Source organism: Gopherus evgoodei, chromosome 12 (assembly GCF_007399415.2).
Source record: "Gopherus evgoodei ecotype Sinaloan lineage chromosome 12, rGopEvg1_v1.p, whole genome shotgun sequence".
Taxonomy (NCBI): domain Eukaryota; kingdom Metazoa; phylum Chordata; order Testudines; family Testudinidae; genus Gopherus; species Gopherus evgoodei.
The window spans coordinates 11,286,935-11,312,930 of NC_044333.1; the positions used below are offsets into that span (position 1 = coordinate 11,286,935).

At 38.1% G+C, this 25,996-nt stretch overlaps 1 protein-coding gene across 2 annotated transcripts in view; it reads right to left on the bottom strand.

The window, feature by feature from the left end:
- Window positions 1–4,649: 4,649 nt before the first annotated feature.
- Window positions 4,650–25,996, bottom strand: part of NFATC3 (nuclear factor of activated T cells 3) — a 162,373-nt gene continuing 141,026 nt past the window's right edge. The window contains exons 10-11 of one of the 2 annotated variants that reach the window (XM_030582229.1): window positions 18,345–18,446; window positions 4,650–8,120 (exon numbers count right to left, since the gene is read on the bottom strand). In XM_030582229.1, the coding sequence (XP_030438089.1) occupies window positions 7,987–8,120; window positions 18,345–18,446 (236 nt within the window). In that variant the 3' untranslated portion in view covers window positions 4,650–7,986. The remainder of the gene's footprint in view (window positions 8,121–18,344; window positions 18,447–25,996) is intronic. The other variant, XM_030582230.1, reaches the window with a different exon arrangement.

The following is a 25,996-nucleotide window of genomic DNA, read 5'->3' on the forward strand; positions in this document are numbered from 1 at the left end:
TTAGACCCTGAGCATATGAGTAAGAGACTCTAGCCAGGTATCTAGAGAGGATTCTCTACCTGCTCAGAGAACTGGTCCACCTTTTTCAGTGTCTTATCTCCAGTTCTGGCCAATCTTTGATGCTTCAGAGGAAGTCCCCACTCCAATTTAGCCAGTTTGTTCTGTATCTGTGGGTAGGGGAGGGATGCTTCCTGATGGTTTTCAGGTGACCAGATGAAGCCCTGAAACATGACATTTGATTTTAGTTATGTTAATACAGAGCTGCATACCTTGAGCATTCTGAGGCGAATTAAGTAGTATACTTTCTCTCCTATAAGTAAAGCTGTATACATGTCTCTGGTGGAAGTAGAATAGGGTGACCAGATGTCCTCAATTTTTATAGGGACAGTCCCAATATTTGGGGCTTTTTCTTATATAGGCTCCTATTACCCTCCACCTGGTCCTGATTTTTCACACTTGCTGTCTGGTCACCCTAAAGCAGAATGATGGAAATGAAAGCATGTGGTACACTGCCTCATCTTTGCATATTACAGGCAAGGGACATATAACTTTTTTCTAAGTGTTTGACATCTTCAGTTAGAGAGTGATTTACTTGAGAACAGGCATAAGATTTTTTTTCTATCAATACCAGGCAGTATTGACTGCAAATATCTTGTTGTCCCAGACCTTTCCAGCAGATGTCACTACTGTGACAGTTTCCAAACAGGAGCTAAAGCTAGTAAATGTAAAAATGAACAAGTAAGCATCACAAGCTCTCCTATACAGCCAGAATCCGCTGAAACAGCAAGAGGAAATCTTAACTGCAACTGTGTAAACTTTAGCTCTATTGCTGTTTGGTCGGGATTAACTAAGGCTAAGGTATTTTTTTACATCATTCTTTGCAACAGAACTGAGTTAGGTAACCACTGTCAGAAATTAATAACCAGTGCCTCCTTCAAGGACAATCCTAGAATGGCTAGTTCTATAGTCTCCCTGGGTTATTTTTGCACTTAATGCCTAAAATAGGAAATGAAAAGGAAATCGCTTTTTCCTCATTCTAACTGAAAGATGGATATGAAGCTAATTTCCTGTGTACACTCACATACAGAGAAGATATCTCCTAAGATAGGCCCCACTTTTCTCACTGCACTATCAATAAGGTCACATTTATTTAACTAAAACTACTATGAATTTGTGTATTAAACTGAATTATTATTTTAGAAATTGCCATTTCTTAGCAATCACACCTTTTGTAATGGCTTCATATGGGAGTGCACTGGGAGCATATAAAAGTTTCCCATCTCTTCTTAACAGATGACAATTCATGCAATACAAAGTTAAAAGGGTTAAAACCACTGACAAAGGGTGGAAACTGGGTTATGAATCAGACAGCAGGCTTCAATGCTAAATTCAATCAGTAAAGTCACCATCAGGTACCTGTCGGAGTCTCTCAAATAGTTTTCAGTTTAACCATAGCAAGAAATTCTTCTCAGCACTGCTTTCTGCTACACTCTGCTAGAGAGCCTGAGTGTTAATTCATGTAATCCAGCACTTAATCACATAGTTAACATTTTAATATCCTTATACTAGGAGCTTTCCAAACATGGTCCATTCCCTGAAGAGCTAAATATAAAGATGAGAGCTTGAGCAAAGAGCTACAACATACAAAGTAATCAGGATAAGGACTGGAGAACAAGTATGTGCCTTAAAAAGTATTATACAGTGAGAGGAAGACAGGAGAGATACATAAGGGAGAAATGGGCTTTGAAGCAGAAGGCAGAGGCAGAGAGGCTGGCAATGGAGAAGCTGTGAGGGAGGGGGTGAGTAGCCAGTAAGGTGAGAGGAATGAATGTCCACATTAAAATGATTAAAACAGAGTCAGTGGCACCCAGGGCAGCGGGGAAGGGTCCCTTGCTCAGTTCAGTGCACAAGCAAGGAGTAATTTTTTTCTGAATGGGAGGCAGGGAGAGAAGGATGTGTCCAATTTGTGTCCCACAGGCATGCTGTTTGTCTCCCTCTGCTGAGGAGCCCAGGCCTGGTGCTCTGGGGAGGATGTTGCATCATAAGTGTGCCATTGCTGTTGTCCTGGTATAGAAGGGCCTCCCTTTTGCTATCATTGCTCCAGATCCTGAGTCACAGAAAGAACCCAAACCACTGACTTCTGGTAAAGGGACTTTCCTCAGCAGGGTTGCCACCGCTGTCTTGTTATCTGGAAGGACAAAATGCTCCTTTCACAGCATTGCCATTTTCATGATGCCTGGAATAAAAATTGGGTCTAACTATGCCACAGGACATGGAACAGACCTGAAAATAGGTGTAAGTCTTAGCTTGAGTCCTCAGGGTTAGTTACCATTTTCATCATTTAGTTTTCCCCTGGCTGGAGTACATAGTCTCTAACCCCTTAATGAACCAGTCTTCAGCTGTCTTAAATCTTAGTTGTATGCAATGGTGGTGGAGCTATGGTATCCCAGGATATCAGAGACAAAGTGAGGTAATATCTTTTATGGGACTAATTTCTGTTGGTGAGAGATGTTTCCACAGAGCTCTTCTTTCAGTTACCTGAAGAAGAGCTGTGTGTAAGTTTGAAAGCTTGGTCCAATAAAAGAGATTACCTCACCCACCTTCTCTCTCATATCCTGTCAGTCTCCACTTCTTTTTCTTGAAGTAGCTACAAAGCATTGCTCTATATTGCTAATGTTACTGTACACTAATTACATACCTGCTAATTATAGTGGGGAAAATGGGGAGTAGTGTTCAAACATCAAGCACTATATTTAGTAAATCTCATATATAATTACTTAGGCTGGCCACTGTGCCAGTGATGTAATGCTTTCTGATCTATAAATAGGGACCATCAGTAAAGATAAACAGGCCATCCTCTGAACAGCCGACATTAAATTGATCAATGCTTTCACCAGTGCATGTGATTTGAGATCCTTGCCTGCCCCACCTGGACAGGTGCACCATTGCCAAACAAAGACTAAAGTTCTAGCCTAAACTTGAATCTGTTTAACTAATATAATTACACATACTATCTCCTAGGCAGCTAGAAAACAGAGTTCATAACAATTAATCTTTCTGTAGCTCATTAAGCTGCTTGGAAGAGACAATCTCTTCAAATCAGTAGCCTTACTGAGGTTCTGACTTATGCTACACTGATTTCTTAGATTGATGCACAAATCACTGCATTATTTAAGCTCTCCATTAGGACTGTATCTGAACCCCTGCACAATAGGGAAAGGGTCTTCCCTCTACAATGGGGAAAGGAATCACTTCAAAGCACCAGTTCCAAGGACTACAACAGGGGAAGGGGCGACTGGATCTGTAGCAACAGAGCTCCAGAAGCCTGAATCCACAGTGCAAGCAGTGCAGATGGACTATGTGCTTCCAAGCATCTGTAATCACATATTGATTACTCACTTTGTGAGTGAAGTAAATTTCACTCACCAACTTGAATTCCATAAAACTTTATTCTAAACTTCTGAAAGTATTATGGCAGGTTGGGACATTGTGTAGAATACCATTTAGCTCTTGACACTACTACTTTTAGTTTTTATATTGCATTTGTCACCGCAGTAACACACAAGCACCTCTACAGTATAATGAAACTGGGTATACAACAGGTGCTAGTGAAGTGTCATTTAGATACAGACTTCCACAAGGTCTAGGAATATTTTAACTGTGGTTCTTGGAAGTGTTCCAAAGCTGACAGTCTATGCTGTCCATGGAAATACTTCTCTCCCTTTGTTGAAGCAATGGTTAGTGTTTACACAATGATGGCTGATTTTAGCCTAGTCCTGGGCTCCTCAGGTACTCTACTATTGCCCCACCCACCCTTTGTCAATCACCTCTTTGCATCCTGCAAGGCAACATTTGGTTGGTCTTTGTCAGATGTTTTTGGCATAAATTCAGGAGTAATCAGATTTCCGGATAAAACAAATCAGAGGAATCCAACATGTATGAGGACAGAAGACTGCAGTTTGTGATTGCAATAGATCAGCGAGGGCTGCAAGCATTGAGCAGGTTCAGTACTGAAATAATGTTGTATCTTTCCTCTCTCACCCTGTACAACAGATTCAAAGAGCAGATGTAAACAAACAATTCAGCCCACTTTAATATGCCAGATGCATGTTCATTTGACATTCTTAGTCCTATTCTAATATCCTTACATGCAACCAAGTATGGTGTTTTTTGTGTGTGGATGTGGAATCAGGAGTTGAGAGATTGGAGGGGAAGGAAGAGAGGCACAAAAGTTAGAACTGATACCTGAAGAAAGCATCTTGCCTCTAATGACAGCAAATAAGGCTATAATTTTATGAATGATTACTGTTTACCATGGAGAAAAAGATATACAATAGTGACTAGTATTTCACTGTAAATGGGTGAGCTTGATACTCAAGTGATACCTGAGTGATTAGTAGCAGTTTGTGAACTCTCTCATTATGCTTTACCAAACATAATTAATCTGAACTGCAAGAGTATTGCCATTTCAGTCCAGGGTTAGTTTGTACCAAAATATACAGCCATTTGGTGATATAACAAGCATCATACATTTGGTACCCCACATAGCAGTGAAATATAGCTATTCAGCAGTGTAAGCCTAGTGGATTAAAAACAATTTTACTTAACTCCTACATAGGTGATGTATTTCAATAAACAGTGACACATTATGTATTTTCTTATTTATTTCAACACTATGATTTAAGAGCCTAAATACAAGTTCTTCCCTTTGTATTTTTCTCAAATAGCACTGCAATCATAACTTACAAAATGTTTAAAATACAAAATGTACATGAAATTACAATACAAGGCTCTGTAAACATCTAGAACTTAATCTTTAGTCAACGTTTGTCCCATTTTTAAATATAAAACTTTAATTTGAACAATTTCCAAACCTCAAGGAATGACATCCATTATGTGTATCAAAAATAGAGTTTCAAAGCTTTGTTTGCATCAGAACAAAATTGTCATTTTTCTCTTTGGTTTACAAAGGATGGCAGTTCCACTTATATAATTATAAGATTTAATAGAGGAAGTCTGATGTGCCAGATTTGTGGTTAAATTCAGAAACTTAAGTTACTTTTTCATGGCCCACCTCTAATGTGCCAAATACTTCTCAATCTTTATTCTTAACATTGATCCTCCATAGAAGACAGACTATTATATTAAGGCTTTCCTTCATGTTTAAAATCTAAACATCAGTATGGAAAGCAGGGACTCAGGAAGGGCAAGAAAGTGGATGCCAACAAATTATCAAATCCCAAGGTATTGTTGTAAAATTAAATTTGCATAGTCTAATGGAGATTGTGTGCTTTTAACAGTCTTTACAGTATCACACAAGCCAAATAAAATTAAGACCCTTGTACTGAAGCTTTTACAAGGCCAAATACAAAAACTGGTTTTAGTATCCAAAAGCTATATTTAATAGGAAAGCATCTCTAGGTCTACAGGCATCAAGGTATTTAAAGGCATCAGAAGATTTAGTGCATAGCAACTCTGGATTGTATGGGCTCGCATATTTTAGGTACAGTATGAATTCCAGCTACTCACTCTAAGGACTTGCAAGGAGAAGAGGCTGTACCAGTCGTTAGGAGCACAAAACCCACACAAATATGAAAAGCTCAAAATTAGAGTCCTCGCACACACATTGATTCAACAGACCCGGTACATTAAATGAAAACTGGAACCCACCTTGCACCAGCGTACAACCTAAAGACAGTGGCACAGCTTACAGTGATTTAAACAGTGTTATAAAAAATAACTAGCTGTATTCTGAACACTTCAGTGTTTTAGCCTGTTTAACCTTAATGTGAGTAGGGAAAGTAACTAAGAAGCACCTGAGGGACAGTTACAATTCTTTTCAAATGATAGAACTGCCAAATAACTATTTTGAGAGACACTTACACTAATGTACAGTACATTACTGAAAGGATGCTTAGCTTCCCAGAATACATAGTCTGTCAGAAATGAATCTACCTATATAGTGGCCTTACCATAAACTTATTGAAAATAATTAAATTTACCACCATGGTAGTCCCAGATAGCTTAGAAGGAAGTTCCATTTCCACAACTTTTCAAATGTATATTTTTTCTAAGCTCCATGATCCAACAAATACAAAGAGATATTCTATCATTTAACAGTATTGCTAGAACATTACATCTAAACATGTATAGCACATTGGTATTTCATATGCAAGAGGTTCTATGTAAACTTCCCCCTGCTGGGCTGCCAATACATGTGCTACCACAAACCTGTATTTACTATAGTGGGTTTTTATTCTAATGACCTCAATAATGGAGTCCATTTTAAGACTTTCTTTGTGTTACTGTAACTTAAGAACATGTGTAGACAAAACAGCTTCATTTCTCCAAAACAAGGGCACTGTCCTGTACATGTATTGATTGCAATGAAAATACCCTCAATATCTGAACTAATTCAATGTTATCATCCCCTTATAATCAAAGTTGAATGTATTTGCTTTCATCGTAACTAGAATGACTGATTATTTCAACAGAACAGAAATCTGGACTAAAAAACAATTTCAAGTATGAAAGTGTATTTCTGATCTTATTTTGCTATATATGCCTCTCTCTTTTTTTGTATACCCTGTATGTTCCACATCAGACAGGTCTGTAAACTACAACCTCTTGGGAAATACTTAACATGGCCTAAATTAGCGGTTTCAGATCCTCTCCTAGGTTTTTTATCAGAGGCCCGAGGTTTTAAAAGCCATGTAGTGTAAACATTACTATCTGATGAAGTGGGTAAGGTGAGGAAAATGCATAATTTCAAACAAACTGTAAGAAATTAATACCACAGTCATTGTCTCATACACTATTTTCCTCTGAAATAAATTCTGCTTTATAAATTTACCATTAACTATGGGCAAATTACTCCAATGTATTTCCTTTAAAGCACTCACTCATAGTAAGTTTCTTTTTAGTAGATAAATGTTCATAGTTCAAATTTAAGACATGGCAATGTTAAAGTGGCAGGATTTAGGCAGATGAACATATAGAATAGGGATGTAAGCAAATGATTTACTGCATGGAAAATATTAGAGCTACTGAAGATTGGTGTATTTCATAGTGATAAAACACTTAAATCCTCTGCAAATATCAAAATTCCCCCTTATCTAACATGGCTTTGAAATTAAGGTTCTTTACATCAAAATCCTAGTTTTTCAAATTTGACTACAAATGTATAGTTTCTATGAAAAAGCTATTTCAGTAAGGAGCCTGTGCTAACAAAGTACAGGAAGATTATCCATATAGTTATAAAAGTTAAATTTTGGAATGTCATTTCTATCCCAACATTTCCATGATGGAATGGTCTCTTTGCAGCCTATCAAATAACATTTTTCAATTTATAAAGAAGTGCAGATCTACATTTGGCTTGGCTTCCTATGAATCAAAGAAAGAAAACACTAAAGTATTTTATACACAATGGCTTCCAAGGCATTGGCTTAAGATGACAGGTTTGTTTGTTTTTTTGCCTCTGGAAGATTTCATTATAAAAAGTTATCTTTTAAACAATATACGCTTAAAGGCTCTTCAGAATGACCAAAGGTGTACAAAACTGTCAATTACAATTCTACTACTTCTAAGGGAAAGCAGCACACTGAAGATGTGTATTAAATTTTTCTCCACATTCAGTACTGTGAATATTAGAAGAGCAAAACTAACATCTCCACACATTTTAAGCACTTACAGTATAAAAGTATTCTATTTAAATGTAAAACAGCAAAGCTCATTTGTAATTTTTAACCGGTTAAAATATCTTGTCTTGCTTCTTGGTGTCCATTTACTCAGTCATTTTTTACAGCACTGGAGAAACGAGAATTAGAAATGCTCTGTCTCTACAGCAAATGTAACCCACTAAAAGGGTGATGCAAGGATCCATTTTTCCAGTCTATAAAAGGCCACAAGAGTTGGAAGCACAGTGAGTGTAAGAGAAGGGGCTGAAGAAGAAATATTCAGAGAAAACTTGAAAGATTTCATAGATGCTTAGCTGCTTTTAGACTCCATCCGATATTCCTGTCTCCAGAGATCCAGGGCATGTATGTGGAGATTGGCCCGGACCACTGTTGCTCCATGTGACACTGAGATCTGTGACATATCTCTTCCTATGATTTCATTCACTAAAAAAAAGTATAAAAAAGTATACAATTATAACTGACAGCTACTGTAAATACACCAACTTAATGTCTGTGTTACTTTTTCCAGAAGTGCAATATTCATTAGTATACCCTTCTGAAAAATCTATCAACCCTATAAACTAAGATGCAGTCAGTAAGTAGCAGAAGGTGAAACAGAACATAAACAACAGTAACATTAACAAATGAAAATTAAAGCATATTTGTAACATTACATTCATACCAGACAGCTTCTAAACACCTCTAAGACAATGACTTTAAACCACACAGACTCGGTTTTTTAAAAGAAATAAGGGACTAAAAAGAACTGAGGCACAATGCAGGCAGGTACAGTTCAGGTGTTCCTATGCAGTTGTTCCTGTTGCAGGCCTCACCAGACCACGGACAGCAATTAACTCAAAATACATTAACTATAGTTTTGGGGTCTTCAGTCCAAATTCTGAGGAAGTTCTGTAAGTAGAAATTAGCTTGAGTCAATGCTCTCAGGCATGTAAATCTATTGTAGCTCTGAGACTTAAGAAATGAGAAGAGGAACTAAAACAACTAATCATCTAATAGCAAAAATCCCCTTCCCCCAAAGATTTGTGTCTATATTATGGAAGGATTGGGTCTGATATAAGATGCAAGCCCAGCAGAGAGAGCCTTAAATTCAACTGGAAGACTAGCTTCCAGGCTATTGTTAGAAAGACATTATAGTTTGCTTTTATGATAGCAATAATTAAGTATGCTTTACAGGCTACAACATCAAGATGGTATAGGCACCAATATAGCTGATTGTTACACTGAAAGTCTGAGAGTGAATATGGTAGTTTACTTCTAAGACACTATTCTCAGTTCATTTACGAAAAACTTTAATTTGAAATTATGGCATTTCTAAAATAGAGCTCTGGACAAGTTTCTCTTCCAGCAAACAATTTTCTTCAATTTGAATTTTAGTTTAGTAAGAACAGCTGAGTTTACTCCCAAAGTAGGACAGTAGTTTACGGAGAGAAGCAGCACTGAAATAATCATAAAACTCAGCACCAGAAAATGTCAGGTGTGTTATTCTGACCCACTGGACTCTACATGATATAACTGAGGTCAGGGTTTGGAAAGCCTTGTAGAAATATTTATTTTTAAATAGGCAAATTTCAGTAAAGTCTTACAAATTCACACCAATACAGTAACACAAGAATATTGGATTAGTAATATTCCAAATGTCACTACGGAAAAACAAGGTCTGGGAGCGCTGTGTAGCTCAAAAGCTTGTCTTTCTCTCAAACAAAATTGGTCAATAAAGATATTACCATATCCAGCTTGTCTCCAATATCCTGGGACTGACAAGGCTATACTAACCCCCAGGGTACAACAGAAAACGCATACAAAAGCTGAGCACAAAAGAAACTATACTTAGTTTGGAAAACAGACAAAACCAAACAATTTAGTGAGCACTTGTAATGATAAACCTATACTAAAAATAAACCAAGAAGCCTCACAAACATTGTGAAGTTGGCATGACTGGTATTAGAAACTGGCACTCTAAGGGGACTTCAACAATTCCCTCCCCCTCCCCCCCAGAAGCATTGGGTATGCACTAGAGTGACATGTGAACTTACTATACAAGTTCTACAGTTGTGACACTTTCTTTTATTATATTTCTAATAAAAGACTTTTTAAAGTATGTGAAAGGTAGAAAACTGCTGAATGTTTTTTTATACAGATACCTGGGTAGAGCAACTGCTGTTCAATGATTAAACTAAACAATTATCCAAGACAGGTTTCAGTCTTCAGTAAGCAATTCGATTCAGCTTAAGCTGACAACAAATGCTCCCATACTCACACAGAAAAATGATAAAAGGCAAGAACACCATTTCATCTGTTGGTGAAGACTTTTCACAAAGCGATCACTACCTGACCTCTCAGTTGTTATCTTCAAAGGAGACCTGAACAAGTTTCAAAAGATGAGCCTTGGAGCTTAAATTCAGAACTGCTAGACACTAAAAATTTTGGGGCTTGTCTACACTACAAAATTAGGTAGACAAGTTATGCCAGCCTACAGCCACCACAGTAATTAAACCAGCTGCTGATGTCCACTACCCTCCTCCTGCCAGTGGTGTGCATCCTCAGCAGGCACGCTTGCACCAACTCAAATGGGACACTGACAGCCATGCAGGGCTCACAGCTGGAGTCTCCCAACCCCCGGGCGGACAGCCCAGCTATGAGCCAGGCACCAGGTTCAATTTCACAGCAGGGAGCCTACTAGCAGTGAAACTGATATCCTCACTCTCCTCCCCAACCCCTCACAATCCCCCACTGGGAGGTGGCAGCAGGGCGCTGGGCTGTCAGACCTCATGCAGGGCTGACAATCAACAGGTGATGCAAGTAACACAGTGTCTATACAGACAGTGCATTGCCCTAATTACATCGACCTAAACACTACATCTCTTCTGGAGGTGGAGTTATCAGAACTATGTAGTTGGCATCTTACATCTGCAGGAGCACCATTCTAGTGTAGACACTTGCTGCCTTACACTGACCTAACTCTGTAGTGTAGACCAGGCCATGCCATGGTCTTAATAAGGATGCTGAATTTATGGTTTATTACAACAATCTGCAACCCACTAATCTGCCTTTTTGTCTAGGACTACAGGAGTGTTAGCACACATTCAAAGTGGTTGGTTAATTACTTATGCTAAACTATCTGTTCAATCTTGTATTTAGCTGTGACACTCTGAGTACCTTTCCCAAACCTGGGGAAGAGCACTGTGCAGTTCAAAAGCTTGTCTCTCTCCCGCCAACAGAAGCTGGTCCAATAAAAGAGATTACCTCAGCCACCTTCTCTCTCTGCTACCATACTAGACATTTTAATTCATGCATCTGTTTAGTATTTGAGTAAATTTTCTGTATTCTGTCATTTGTCTGTAAGATAGCTTATTAAGCTCAACAACTGAAAGTATAGCATGAGTAAGACTATTTGGGGGGGGGGGTTATTTTGTAAAGCAGATATTTGTGACCTGAAATTTGTTAGCAGGTCTTATATTAACCCAAAAAAATTATAATGGAAATCTGTTGTGGCTGAAAAGTCAAAAAGATGCATTGTGGCTGCCAAGATGAACTAATTTAGCTGAGCTACATTCTATAATTGTTATGAGATTCCTTTCCAGCATATGAAATGAGTGCTATAGGAAGTTCATAATCTTAAATCAATTCTTTCAATATTTTAAGTAACTGACAGTATATAACTAACTCAGAGGATGTGGATTACAAACAACTGTTAATAGTATCTTACACGTATTTTGCTCCTGTATTCTGAACTTGCACTTAACATATCAGATACTTTGAAATAAGCTGCTTTGCAGATAAAGGTACTTTGTAAGGCATTTACATGTTCTCCTGGAGGTAGCTCAGTCTTTCAAGTCTTAATACCTGTTCCACAAAGGAGTAGTGGTAATGGTAGAAAGGCACCACCACCAAACTGTTACCTCACAACATTAGCACCCAGCAATATCTTGCTGTCCTCCTGTATGCAGTTGAACAGGCCCTTAAGTACAAATCAAACATTACAATTGCTCAGTGCTGCTAAATCTTGGAGCAATACAATAAAAATGAACACAACTAAGATCCTTTTATTCTTTGGAATTATTAGATTGTCACTAAGTTCTGATAGATGGTTTATTCTGTATTTGGCGACATCACCCAAAACAAAAGTCTCTGCTGTTGATTGTACAGTTCATTCTATTGGAGATAACATTTTACAGAGTGCTCTGAGACAAGAATATTCACTGAATGAATAGCGATAGGTGAATAGCATTTACAGCTTTACTCATTCTTAAATCACAATAGTTCCGTGTATGGTGTACAAGATACTAAAGTACTGAACAATTTTTTTACTGGCCTTTGATATTCTGAGTGTCTGTTTTTTTTTGATTAATAGTAGTTACCTGTTCAACTTTTTTTTTTTTTCAAGCATTTGAATGGTTACTATATTTACCATAGTGCCAGATTCATTGACAGCTGCATCACATAGTTATACCAGCAAAATTTAAGTGTAGACAACGATTAACTAAATTTGAAGCATCTCCAACCTCCTTCTGATGGCTGGAAGGGTTAATTTCTCTCACTTTCTCACCCCAGAGCCTCTTGGCAGTTGGTGACAGGGAGGTTCTGTTGTTCCTCCCTTTTCCAGAGCCTCCATTTTATTTTGCTGCTGCTTGGAAAGTTGTGAGCAGTAGCAGAAGCACTGGAGCTGCCAGTCTGCAGATTGTGGAAGATAATCCATTGACTTACACGTGAAAGTTTTTCTGCACAATCACACCTACTAGTAAGTTTATTTGCTTTAAAATGAAAAAACTTAAACTCTGCAGAATTTGACTTTTCAAGCCCATATCGCATCATAGTTTGGGAAACTCAGAGGCACAGCATATATCTTTCACAAAATTGAGATGTAGGGTGTGGAACTCCTTGTGAATAGTTTACTGGAGATATTTACATAATGTACACATTAGCGTTAAAAAGGCAAATGTAAAATATTTGGATACATTTTAAAAAGGAAAGAAGGAAAACATTTGGCTTTATGAAGAATGCTATCTCACCTGGGGTACCATAATTAAATTGCCTTTCTGACCAAAATACAGCACACAGTTTAGAAGAAGTAGACAATTGTTAGATATATGCTGAGGATTAATAAAATTATCAGGTTTCTTCAGTGAGTTTTAGTGGATTATTTAGTCTGAGAAGAAGAGTAGAACACTTAATGAAGTAAATAAAATACATGGTGCAACAGAATTACACACTACTACATTCTCCCCCATGGTTATAAACAAGGAGATAATGAAATTAAAGATGCAAAATACTGAGACATCAAAGGGAATATTTGTGCAGCATATAAAAAGGGTACAAGCACTTCCCTTTGCAGGAAGTGATTCATACATTTTAATACTTTCAGATTTCAGGATGGTCCTGTATTATGTGTTTGTACAGTGCCTAGTACAATGACATCCAGAACTCAAAGCCTCTAAACTGTAATAAGAGTAATTTTTGATAAAACTCCACAGAAATATAGCATATCAATTTCCTAAGTAAACTAATTTTTTTGAACTTCATGGCTTCAAGATAAGTAGATTTCAGGTTTTTGGGAGGTTGTGTTAATAAATTAGAACCAAATTTAGAAATGCACCTCTTGGCTCAGTGTAGTTTATGCCAGTTATTCTGGAAAACTGCTGACTCCAAAACCTAGGCCTCTGGTGAAGCAGAGCAGACAAATTCAATTCAAATTGTTATTGGTTACGTTACCTGTATTATAAAATGGGCAGTTTCTGCAATTGTGTGGTTTTTTTTAAATACACACACACATATGCTCCCCAAGTTATGTAAACCCAATATATGCAAATCAGAGCTTACGGAAAAAGTAGGAGGGTTTTTTTTGGGGGGGGGGGGTGAGGGGGTGGGGGAGATATGTTTCTGACTTACACAAAATTCGAGTTATGCAAGGCTTTCCAGAACAGTAACTGTGCACAAAAGTAACAGTTCTATGGAGGAATGAAAATTACTCTAGCACTTTAATTCAGTCCTACACAAAATAAAAAAATATGCATTGCACTTTTAAGATTAAGGGCATAAATTAAAGATGAATGTGTCAGAAACATACACTATACAATATCATTGGTCTACTGATTAAATGCCAAAGCTTGCCCCTACAATTAGTCAAATATTTATCATCTGCTTTTTAAATAAACCCACAATATGAAAGAAATTGTAAGTCTAGTTTTTTTACTTACCAAAAGTGGTGTCTGTTTTATTTTAATATTTTGCCTTAAACTTGAACCAAGGGAGTATTTTTTGGTATTTGTTACTTTAAATTAAAAAATTCATTTGCAGTTTGGGGCTACATGGTAACTGCAGCTTACATTGCAACAGTCATCATTCCTAGCCTCTCCATAACGCATCAAAGAAAATTTTAAATATAGAAGCTCATAATAAAAAAATTCGGACACAAATGATTTAACAATACCTTGTTAAAAACCCGAAGGCAAACTACTTTTAATCATGTAGGTACATCTCAAGGCAGAATAAGCATAATTACTATTTATACTATTTGTTGCTGGGCATGGGAAAATGTATAGCAAAATGTGAGTAACTCAACCTCACATGCTCTTCGTCTCTCATTGCTTATGTAATTAATATTTACATTATACCAACTGACATATGGTCACAATTTAATCAGTATTTTTTGAAAACCGTATGAAGCTCATTTTGATCAGTCTGCTTTTGTTGTTAGTGGAAATACATGATATTCTAATCATGAGACTGATGAAAATGACTTACTTGATACTTTTTGCTGCCCAAGTAGCAGTGTTTCATGAAGTTGGCAATTTAATGTAATTCCTGGTAAACAATTGTCTTAGAAATTCAATTGCAGATGAAAGTTGCAATAGAGTTGAGGTGTAAATTTTCTGGATTTAAAGGTGATCAAGTATTTATTATTCCACATTTAACCCTAAAAACCAAGAACAATTTTTGGGACCTTATTTCAGAATGTGCTGAGCTCCTGAAACGCTCATCGATTTCATAGGAAACAAGTATATCTAGCACCTCTAAGGTCAGGCCCTTAATAATCTGAAGTAATATGTCTTGTGGGGCGGGGGAAAATCACTTCATCAAATATGCTTACCAACACAGAAAATTTGAAGCTCTCTGCTTATGCCTTAGAAAAATTGGAGAATATAAAGGATGAACCTCTCATTTAAATACATAGTGTTATACTATAGTCTTGAAATAAACTTCTAAAGATTTCAATGTAAACCCTTCGATAGTACTGTATAGTAAAGGCAGTAAAATCAAATGATAGCAATTGTGGTTGGTAGTACAAATAGATTTGAGAATTTTACCTTCACAGGTAAATTGCAATGATTTAGTCCTTTTAAAAAATTTTGATCTTTGAAAACTTTTCAGATAACATGAAAACAACAAGGAGTCTGGTGGCACCTTAAAGACAAACAGATTTATTTGGGCATAAACTTTCACGGGTAAAAAGCCCACTTCTTCATCTGTTCTTCAGATGAAAACTAACAGATGAAGAAGTGGGCTTTTTACCCGTGAAAGTTAAAGACTAACATTTATTTGGGCATAAAGGTGCCACTGGATTCCTCACTGTTTCTGTGGATACAGACTAACACAGCTACCCCTCGGATACTCAAATAATGTTGGGTTTTTTTTTTTGTTTTTGTTTTTTTTTCCAACTCAGGCTATAAAGTAATAAACTGTAAAGTGGTGAATCAATTCACTTCTGTTTGAAATTGCTTACTCCATGTTATGTCTTTTAAAACCAATGCAGTAAACAAGCCTCATCTTGGATTGAAATGCATAAAGGCACTATGTATCATCACACTGAACAGTTCTTTTTACCTACTTTGTAAATTATGTAGACTTAATTCATATTGCTGATGTTTCGTGTTTGAAAGATTATATTAAAAAAAATCAGTGCTGGATTATCTCACCACAATTACAAAACACAATTTTAATTTTATAGTTGCTGAGTAAATTCATCTCTACAAGATGGATGGAGTGGGAGAACTGTCACAAATGCAGGTATATTAACAAGCTCTGAACTGGTCAACTAATCCAAGATGAGTTAGCAATTTGTTGTTAATCGAAATAACGATGTAGTTTTCAAGAGGTTCCTTTGAGGCTATTTGCTAATTTCACTCAGCTTCATACCTTCACATTTCTACTACCACCAGCACCACACATATTACACATTTATAGTATCCACACAGAAGGAAACTAGCTTTTGTCCCGTCGCATATGTCAGTCACCCTGTACAATCTTCCCCACAATAAGCATGTGACGTATGTAGGGAATGACTGTGTGGATGACCCTTTTTTAATAAAAAAAATTGTGGTTACATCAGAACCGCCATCAGAACCATGTGGTAATGAACAGTCTGGTACTGGGGTTTAAGCACACCAAAACACTCGCAATATTTCAGAAATTTTAAGTGGGAGGGTTTTAGAATGTTTGTGGTGATGGCTGAATTGTTTGCACTGTCAGAATCGAGAAGGATTTGCTGAGACTACTCAAGGAGTACAATACAATGCATTCTGCACAGCAGCAGAATAGGTGTTGAGGCACATTCATCTCTGGATACAGAATGGACAGTTTTTTGACAAAATAAAGAAAAGTATTCCGCAACTAACGGTACGGATTTAGATTATATACAGTAAAACTCTGTGACAATACTTCATCTTTTCCTTTAAAAAGCATCTTTGTCCTTAGCTCCCAGCCAATGCTTTAAAAGTACAAAACAAAAATACGATATAATAAATTAATCCTTTCGACTAAGCAGCTGCACATAATGCTAACACCCTCATATAGTGACCTGTATCTCAGTCCCCTTACCTCTCTTCAAAGGCCTGATGAAATAAATTGGTTTTACACCATGGCCTGAAAGTTGGCACATCCAAGCTATTTCTAATTATGAAATGGAAAGCATTACTGAATCCCAGCAATATCACCAGGAATGCCCTGACTGGTGCCTCCTCTCTTATTTCAAGGGGATATAGCGTTAATATTGCCACTAACTGAAAATGTGGCAGTGTCTCAGGAGGCTATTACCATGCAATTTAAGGCTCTGTAGTTCCACACCACCACCTTAAAATCTAGGTGGAATCTCTGATAAACGGAGCAGGTCCAGAGCATAAGTGTTGTGTACTCTATAGTACACCTCACTTGCCAAATGCACAATCAGCAACCATTCCAGCTTTTGAATCATTTTAAGATTAAGCACTGGAACATATTCCACTAACCTAAGCTAAAAACGACAAGAGGCATTGGGGCCCCCTCTTACTCATCTCCTTGAAGACCAAATATGTTTTCTAAAAACAATCACCTTAACACAAATGCATGCTGCTTTCCCTTTGTGCTGTTCTGAATTCTAGCTGCTTGCTTTACTGACAATTTTTAATATTGTTAACACTTGTGGTAGTGGATCTATGGAAGACTGTACAAATGAAAATTGACTTTAGAATCTTATTTCACTTTCAGGTTTCTAAGGCATTAGTATAACTAAATAAAACTTTAAATGTTTAACTTAGTTTAGCTTCTCTCTCTAAATAATCATTCAACATCCTTAATATTGTCATGGTTAAGGTTAGGGTTATGTACTAGTTGAGTACTACTCTGTAGGTTTGTAACTAGACTAAAACAGAGCTCAGAAGCGGTTTTTTAATTAGAGTATTGTGTAATCCTAAATTAAACTTTTTACTTCTGAATTTCTAGTGATAGAACACAGAATAAAGTTGCTTTAGAAAACAAATTTGAGAATTTTTTAAAAAGGCACATGGTTGATCTCACTTGTGCTATTTCCAGTATTAACAATACCGCCAAAGTTTAACAAACAAAATCATAGTGTACAATTCTTTTATATATATATATATATATATATATATATATATATATATATATATATATATATATATATATATATATATATAGGGTGCAAGTTGATGGATTTTTAAGGCAATTGCTGAAGATTCCCCCCCCCCCCAGTTACAGTAAATCCAACTAGCCAGATATTTATGAAGTGCCAATTTATCCTACCTCCGCGGCTGGATCGCCAATTTATCTTCTTCAACCTTATTTATTTAAAATTCAACCCAATTTAAGATTAAGTAAATCAGAAGTTTTCTTATGTTTTAAAAAAAAAAAAGTTTGAGACTTAATATATCACAGTGAAAAGTCAGAGGCTATTCTGGCCACACTCTGACCTTGCTCTATTCAATTAATTAAAAAAAAAAAACAAACCAAAAAAACAAACAACCCAAGCCTTGTGCTCTCTGCAGCAAATTAGACTTTCCCTAAATTCTACAGCACTCTATTGGAAATTCTGCAGCAGTTTCAAATCCCTTTTTAAAATTGAGTTGTTTTATAGAATTGTATGATACCTGTAGTTAACAGCTGGTTCACATATCAAGCTTTTCTCTGTAAGCTTAAAAAGCGGAAACAGATTTTTTTTTAAAACAGTAGCTTAAAATTCCAGAACAATATTCTGCAGCAAAGGGTGAATTCTACACAAAATTCCACATCTGTGAATGACAGAAAAAATACACGTCCCTATTTATAGTAATACTTGGTTATTGTATAGCATTTTTCATCTGTAGATATTAGAACTACCACAACATTTTTCCCTTCCTTACTTTTGTGCTCCAATTTAAAACATTGAAGCAGACTCACCCTCTAGATTTTCCACACAGGAGTTGGACATGAATGCTGAATGTTGAGTCCATTTCTCTGCTGAACCTGATGGCTGGTATTCCAGGTCAGAGATAAAATTGTCTGTGTCAGAGAAGAAGACAGACATAACTACTGACTGGCCTAAACCAAAAAGTCACAGTTCACTCAACCAGGAAGTGGATTTCACTGATTTTTTTGTAATACTGACTTGCCAGGTCACATGAAGTACCTAGTTTCATTCAAGATAACAGTGTATATTTTGAGGTGAATATCACTTTGTAAATTAACATATCTTATTAAAACAAAGTTGACTACCAAACAGGTAGCATCCCAAATTTACACTACATAACTTCAGGTTTTTGCATCTTGTCCTTCTGAAAGTTTTCAGTTAAAAGAATCATGACCAAAATCAAGTTTTCGTTTTAACCTCCTAATTTGCTTTTTGTGGTCTGGTTACACCAGCACAAACCACTAAATATTTCCTCTTCCCTGAAAAATCCAGGCAAGAGGCAGCCAATAACTCAGAATAAAACAAATTAGGATTTCTCTTGACTTAAAAGGAGGATTAGATCCATTACAGTAAATAATTTATTTTACCCAGTATTGATCAAACTGTCTGAACAAACATCTCTTTGCTTTTTCCTGAACATATCCTCCCATCTGTCGTAATCCAGCCAGGCCACAGAGCAAAATGTAAGTACCAGGAAACTGATTCTGATCCTGGTAGCACTAATACAGATGGACAACTATGGCAGAATAGCAGTTCTAAGGAACTGTCAAGAGATGTGAATAACTGAGATGAAGCAGGCAACAGTCTTGAGGGATAAATTGAGAAAATGCTCTGTACCCAGTCTATCCTTCCAAAAGAGAGCTCTTTTGTATTAATCAACTCCAGCATGTTCATTTGGTAGTGTTTGCAAATGCACAAATAGTATTAGCTTGCGGGGTTTTTTTTAAGGTAGCTGTAAAATTTGTAAAGGATTTGTGCGTGCAGTTTGGTGCGGCTCAGACAGGTTTAGTTATGTATTTATACGGTGCTAGTGTCTACTGTGCTACTAGTTAAGATTCTTGAATACTAGCATGTATCTGCCTTGCTATCATGATCTTCAGATGTCTTGCTTAGGAAGATTGCTTCAGATGAATTATTATTGCCCTGGGTAACTCCTAACTTTGAGTTTGAAGAAGGAGCTCAGGCGGATATTATTCTTGTTCAAATAAAATATGCATGCAACTTTTAGGAGATAAGGATAGAGGAACACTAGTTCTTTTGAAACAACAGGTCTAGTTAGTGAGAGAAGAGAGTTCTCCCACCTAGTGGGTGGGTGCCATGACCAACAGGAAAACAAATCTTTCCTCTGAAAAGAATCAAAGAATCCAGGAGGGAGAGAGATGCTAATCTGAGAACGAGAGGCAGAAAATAGGTTTGAGGAACCAAGAGACTAAAGGGAGCACCCCTACAGAGAAGCATGCTGGGGGCAGAGGCTCAAGCTTTCAATGGGATAGGCAAGAGACCCCTATGAAAAGCCTCCTGAAGCAGAAGGTAAAAGCAATTTGATTTTTAAAAAGTAGAATGGGTGTTTTTGCTTTGAAAAGAATACAAATGCTATCCCAAACCTTTGAGTAGAGAGGTACACTGTTTGGGTCACCTTATCAACGAGATATTTTTTCTCTTAATACCATCTGCCTGCCTACAGTGCATGCGGATTCATCACCTGCAGAGCTCTAAACAACGTCTATGAATATAACAAAGGAGCACTGTTCACTGAAAAATGTGCTTCTCTGTTCCCCTGGCAATTGAGAAATTACTACCATGTTGTTATCAATCTCAATATTCACACTATCATACTGAACACATCCTGAAGAGACATCAATGCCAACTTGCCATCTCTCTGTTTCCATATATTCATATGTAGTCTTCTCTTCTTCATGAATACACTGCTTGGTTTGCCACTGATGCAGAGTGTGCCCCAAAAATTCATGTCCATTATGAAAGTCTGCTGGAGATATGAAGGATTATCTGTGAAACTTTGAGATAATTTTGCTCTTACTGTGAGGCCAATTCTCTGTTTTAGGGATCCTACCAAGTCCAAGAAGGAGTGGATTTAGCTTTGATAATTCTCTATTGTCGAAATTTTTCTGATCCTCCCTCTGATTTTGTGCAGCTGTAATGCAGAAGTGGGGGGTTTCTGCAATAACAAAGAAACTTTCTTAAGATTAAACACTAATCCTAAGGACTTGACATGACCAAGATCTCTGCTATATTGTGCCAGCCTCTGTGATCTTGCTTGGATGAGCCAATCATTCAGGTATGGAATAACACAAACCCTGTTTAGGGGTGACCATTACCACTACACCTTGGAAAAAGTGCTTAGAAACCAAGATAAAGAGGAGGAAACTGCCAGGTATCCAAATAGTCTAGAGGAGCCTCTTATGTGATTGAGCAATATACAAAAACACAACCGTAAGTTTTGTGGCTGCAGTTTGGTTCTAACTGCCATCAATCCAGGGGACAATTCAGTGTCTATATCCAGAATTTTGGCTACTTGACATCTGAAGTCCAAAATGGGTCTTGCCTCTCTGTTCTTTATGATGAAAGAATAGTTGGAATTTCTGACCCTCTAATGTGTGCAAGATAGCTCCAATGTTCAGGTGATAGTGAATATTTTTTGTTATGCCTTTTTTATTTTATTTTTTTAAGAAGAGTAGGGGATCTTGGAATCAAACACTTGAAAGAGACTAGCTAGAAAAATTGTATGGTAAACACGATACAAGAAATGTTGTATGAGGTAATTCAGGCCCATTGGGAAATAAAACAGATCATCTCCCCAAAGATCACCACTCACAGGAATAAGCAGGGATATAAAAACTTCACCTCAAACTAGCAAAACAATTTCAAACTGGGTTAAGATAATCCAGAACAAGACACTGTTAATCTGGAATAAGTATCCATACATGGGGTTATTCAGAAATCATCATGATCCCAGAATAGTTATTCCTGAATAACTCCAGGGGCAGACAAGCCCTGAGAAAAACGTGGGAGAAGCGTGCCTGTTTTGTTTCTTAAATCTTGGCCCAACTGAATAGTTTCCACATGTGATTAGTACCTAATTTAGGGACCTAAAGGGTGGATAGGTGATCAGCACTTTCTGAAAAGTCAGGCACAAAAAAAAAAAAAGAGGTATTGTACTCAAAATCACCACTGACAATCTTGACTTGGGACTGAGTAAATCCTACAGATAATTCTTCAGGGCTTGTCTACATCAGAAAGTTGCAGCGCTGGTGAGGGAGTTACAGCGCTGCAACTTTGAAGGTGTACACATCTGCAGGGCATCACCAGCGCTGCAACTCCCTGTTTGCAGCGCTGGCCGTACTCCCGTTTTGTCTCGGGTGTAGAGGATCCAGCGCTGGTAATCCAATGTAGACACTTACCAGCGCTTTTCTTGACCTCCGTGGAAGGAGGAAGCCTCTGGTAATCAAGCTGGTCTCCTTTCCCGGTTTGCTCTCTCGTTCCCGGAACCCCGAGCAAGCAGGTCTCCTTCCCTGCGGTTTGCAGGGTGGCTCCAGGAACGCGAGAGCAAACCGCGGCGAAGCTGGTCTCCTTTCCCGGTTTGCTCTCTCGTTCCCAGAACCCCGAGCAAGCAGGTCTCCTTCCCTGCGGTTTGCTGGGTGGCTCCGGGAACGCGAGAGCAAACCGCGGCGAAGCGGGTCTCCTTTCCCGGTTTGCTCTCTCGTTCCCGGAACCCCGAGCAAGCAGGTCTCCTTCCCTGCGGTTTGCAGGGTGGTTCGGGGAACGCGAGAGCAAACCGCGGCGAAGCGGGTCTCCTTTCCCGGTTTGCTCTCTCGTTCCCGGAACCCCGAGCAAGCAGGTCTCCTTCCCTGCGGTTTGCTGGGTGGCTCCGGGAACGCGAGAACAAACCGCGGCGAAGCTGGTCTCCTTTCCCGGTTTGCTCTCGCGTTCCCGGAACCCCGAACAAGCAGGTCTCCTTCCCTGCGGTTTGCTGGGTGGCTCCGGGAACGCGACAGCAAACCGCGGCGAAGCTGGTCTCCTTTCCCGGTTTGCTCTCGCGTTCCCGGAACCCCCCTTGAAGCCGCCCAACAGCGCTGCAGTGTGGCCACATCTAACACCACTTGCAGCGCTGGTTGCTGTAAGTGTGGCCACTCTGCAGCGCTGGCCCTATACAGCTGTACTAATACAGCTGTAACAACCAGCGCTGCAAAATTTTAGATGTAGACATGGCCTCAGACAGCATTTGCTCAAATTAAAAAATGCTTCAGCTGTATCCACCTCTTGCATTTGCTTTGCATGAACATTTGAATGATTTATTTACTTCTATTAAAACGTGCAGAAAATAGAATCTTAAATTTGCCTTCTTTAGTATACATACCCAAGTAGTTTTTTTTTTTTTAAATGGGATATGAAACTTGACCAGAGAACCTCAGAACTTTAGCACAGAACCTACTAAATGGTTCAGACAACCATCAGTACACTTGGCAGCTAGGATTATGCACACATACATACAATAAAATTAATTTATCACAGTCACAAAGTAACACAGCAGACAGAAAATAAACCTTAGCACCTAGTTTAAAAATATTTTCTTTAACAGTGATGCCTTATCCAGGGCCTGGGCAGCCCAGAAAGGAAAAGGTTTAAGATCTGTAAAAACACTTATTTCTTAAGTATTAATTCTGCCTGAGAATTCCAGAGGGGTAATCTGAAGGTCATCTTTGATTACAGGAAATTCCTCATACTTCAGGAAAGAGAGACAGAAGCAATACCCAGGGCTGATTGGGGGAGGGGAAGGGGGGGGAATTACCGGGGCCTGGCTTCGTCGAGCCTGTTTAGCTGGTCTGCCCTTGCTGGAGGGCCCAAACTTTTTTTTTCATCGGGGACCAAACGCACTCTCAGCAGCCCTGGAAATACAATGTGAGTTTTTTTTGACCAAATCACAACCAATCAACACAGCCTGATTTTAGACTAATGCATCATACTGTGCATAATAAATCCATAGAGGTAAGAGTTAACAATTCATAAAGTAAATAGTAATGATGAATAACTAGGGAAGTTTTGATCTGCTCAGACGTTCCATCAATAGAAAGGAGGCTGAACTGAGTTAGTTGTTCAGTGATAACACTCTTTGAAATTAGTTTTATATACAGTTGTGATTATGAGGTGTTAATGTGTCCTGGCAGAGCTATCACTGATAGCAATGAGCTCGCAGGCATTTTACTGTACTGTGTATTGCTCATCACATAATGCATATTTTATATTTATAAGGGCTTTCCTGTCATGCTCTTTCTGGAATTAAGTGTCCTTAATTTGTGATATCAAGTACCATGAACCACAAGTGAGCAAAGTTACAGCCCTTTAGAATATGTACTTTCATGCAGGGATTTTGTTCTTTGTTCTGCATACATTAAAGCCATGCACACTTACAGAAGTATACAGTGTGAACTGACCGACAAATCCATATTTCTGATATGTTTTCTACCTTAAATTCACATATTATATTCACTGACAACTAGTGTTAATAAATTAAAATAATTTGTAAATAGGTGGATTCAAAAAGGAATTTCTTCAAAAATATTCCACTACATGATATGATTTTAGATAAATTTGACACTCCCTTAAAATGAGACAAAAAAAAAGCTTAAGGTACCCCTGAACTATATAGTAAAAGAATGGTGGTGCTTTTATGTCAAACTATCCCTCAATTAGGAGATAAATTCCTTGTCCATTGAACTGAAAAAAAGACACACCATTTGGATAAATTAACCTTCCACGGGTAGAGGAAAAGAAGGGCAAGAATCAATTATACTTGTTTAGGGTAGTGAAGGCATTATAAGATTAAGTTATTTGAGACCATCTGAAGACACTGTTTTGGGTACACACACCCAGTTAAAAATTGCAGTCAGTGAAGTGAATCAGAATCCAACAATGTGGTTTGTGAGTGTTCCCCTGCACCCCACTAGGTGCTGTGAAGGCCATTCAGCATAAACTTTTACAGTCTGCACACTCTCTACATTTTACAGTCTAGTGCAGCATGGGTAAATTGAAATGAATGTCATTCTTTTTTAGCAAATAAAGTGGAGATATGCTGTGTTTTGTACAGGATATATTTATTTTAAATAACTATACTTTTTAACTGAATTATAATTATGGATTTATTAAGATTACCAGTAATCCTCAAGAACGTTAAGGGAAGACTACAGCATGTTTCCTCTGATACTGGCCTTCCACTTGTCATTTACATGTAGAGCAGTAACAGTTGTGGGTATGTTGTTAAGAGTCCCTGTAACTACATAAGATTAGTTAGTGTAATATATTTAGCTTAATCTTTCACTGCACATAACCAGCAAGTGCTATAGTGTCAACTTTCACTACAGCAGCAGGCCAGGCTATAATTAACCCACATCCTTCTCTACTGGGAAACAACCGGCTGTGATTCTATTGGTCTGTGATCAAAAGAGGGCATAGGGTAACAGCAAACTGTGAAGGACCTGGCTGACTAAGTTACGTTAGACTGTTAAAAAAATATAGGACATACTGCCTTTGACAATTTCAAGGTTTAGATCATCATCATCTAGAAGATATATTTTTTAATTAAAGTCTTAGGGTGCCTTAGTCTGCACCAGAAGGGTGTGAATTGCAATGCACAACAGCAATGAGCATTTAATAGACTAACTGGTCCATGTGGACCCTGCTGGCATGCACTAAAAATAAGTGCACATCAGCAGGGTCCACATGGGCCACTAGCGAGTAACATGTTAATACACACTAGAATTTACACTGCTTTAGTGTGGACTAATGCACCGTGTAGATCAGCCCTTAGAAGAGGGGTTCTCAAGCTAGGGGTCGGGACCCCTCAGGGGGTTGCGAGGTTATTACATGGGGGGTTGCGAGTTGTCAACCTCCACCCCAAACCCCGCTTTGCCTCCAGCATTTGTAATGGTGTTAAACATACTAAAAAGTGTTTTTAGTTTAGAAGGGGGGAGGAGGGAGGTTACACTCAGACTTGCTATGTGAAAGGGGTCACCAGTAAAAAAAACAAAAAAGAATGAGAGCCACTGCCTTAGAGTCTGTATGGACAAGGTCCTGTACCCTCAACAAAAAAGGGACAGACAAATTGTAACAGCATTTATCTAGCCTCTCTCTCACTCCACCTCTTGCAGGCTAATCTTGGCTTCCCAATTTGAAATCAGGCTCCCCTTTCATCTTCCTTCCAGAATATGCCAACTGCTAATGCTGCCCCACTTCCAACCCCTCATATCGCCCACTGTACTTACCAGAAAGCAATCAGGAAAGGGTATAGCACTCTATTTTATTGCAAAATGCCCCAGTTTTTTGAAGTATGCTAATTTTAGGCAGCAAAATGAGATGAAAGGAAATATTACCATACAATTAAAAAAATGAAAACCATGCAAGTACAGTATAGTCAGTAAAGAACCTCATTTCTGAATATTTTCCAGTTATAGTAAGATACTATAAATTCAGTCTCTGTCTATAACAGAAATTGAAGTCCTGCAACAAAGCTAAGGCCCAATGGACTGCAAAATACAGACCCTTAAAGTATGTTTCACAAAAATCAGAAGTCAGTTTATAGAACACTAGTCTAAAGGAGGCAGTTTTTGTCCCTTATTTCTTAAGCAGG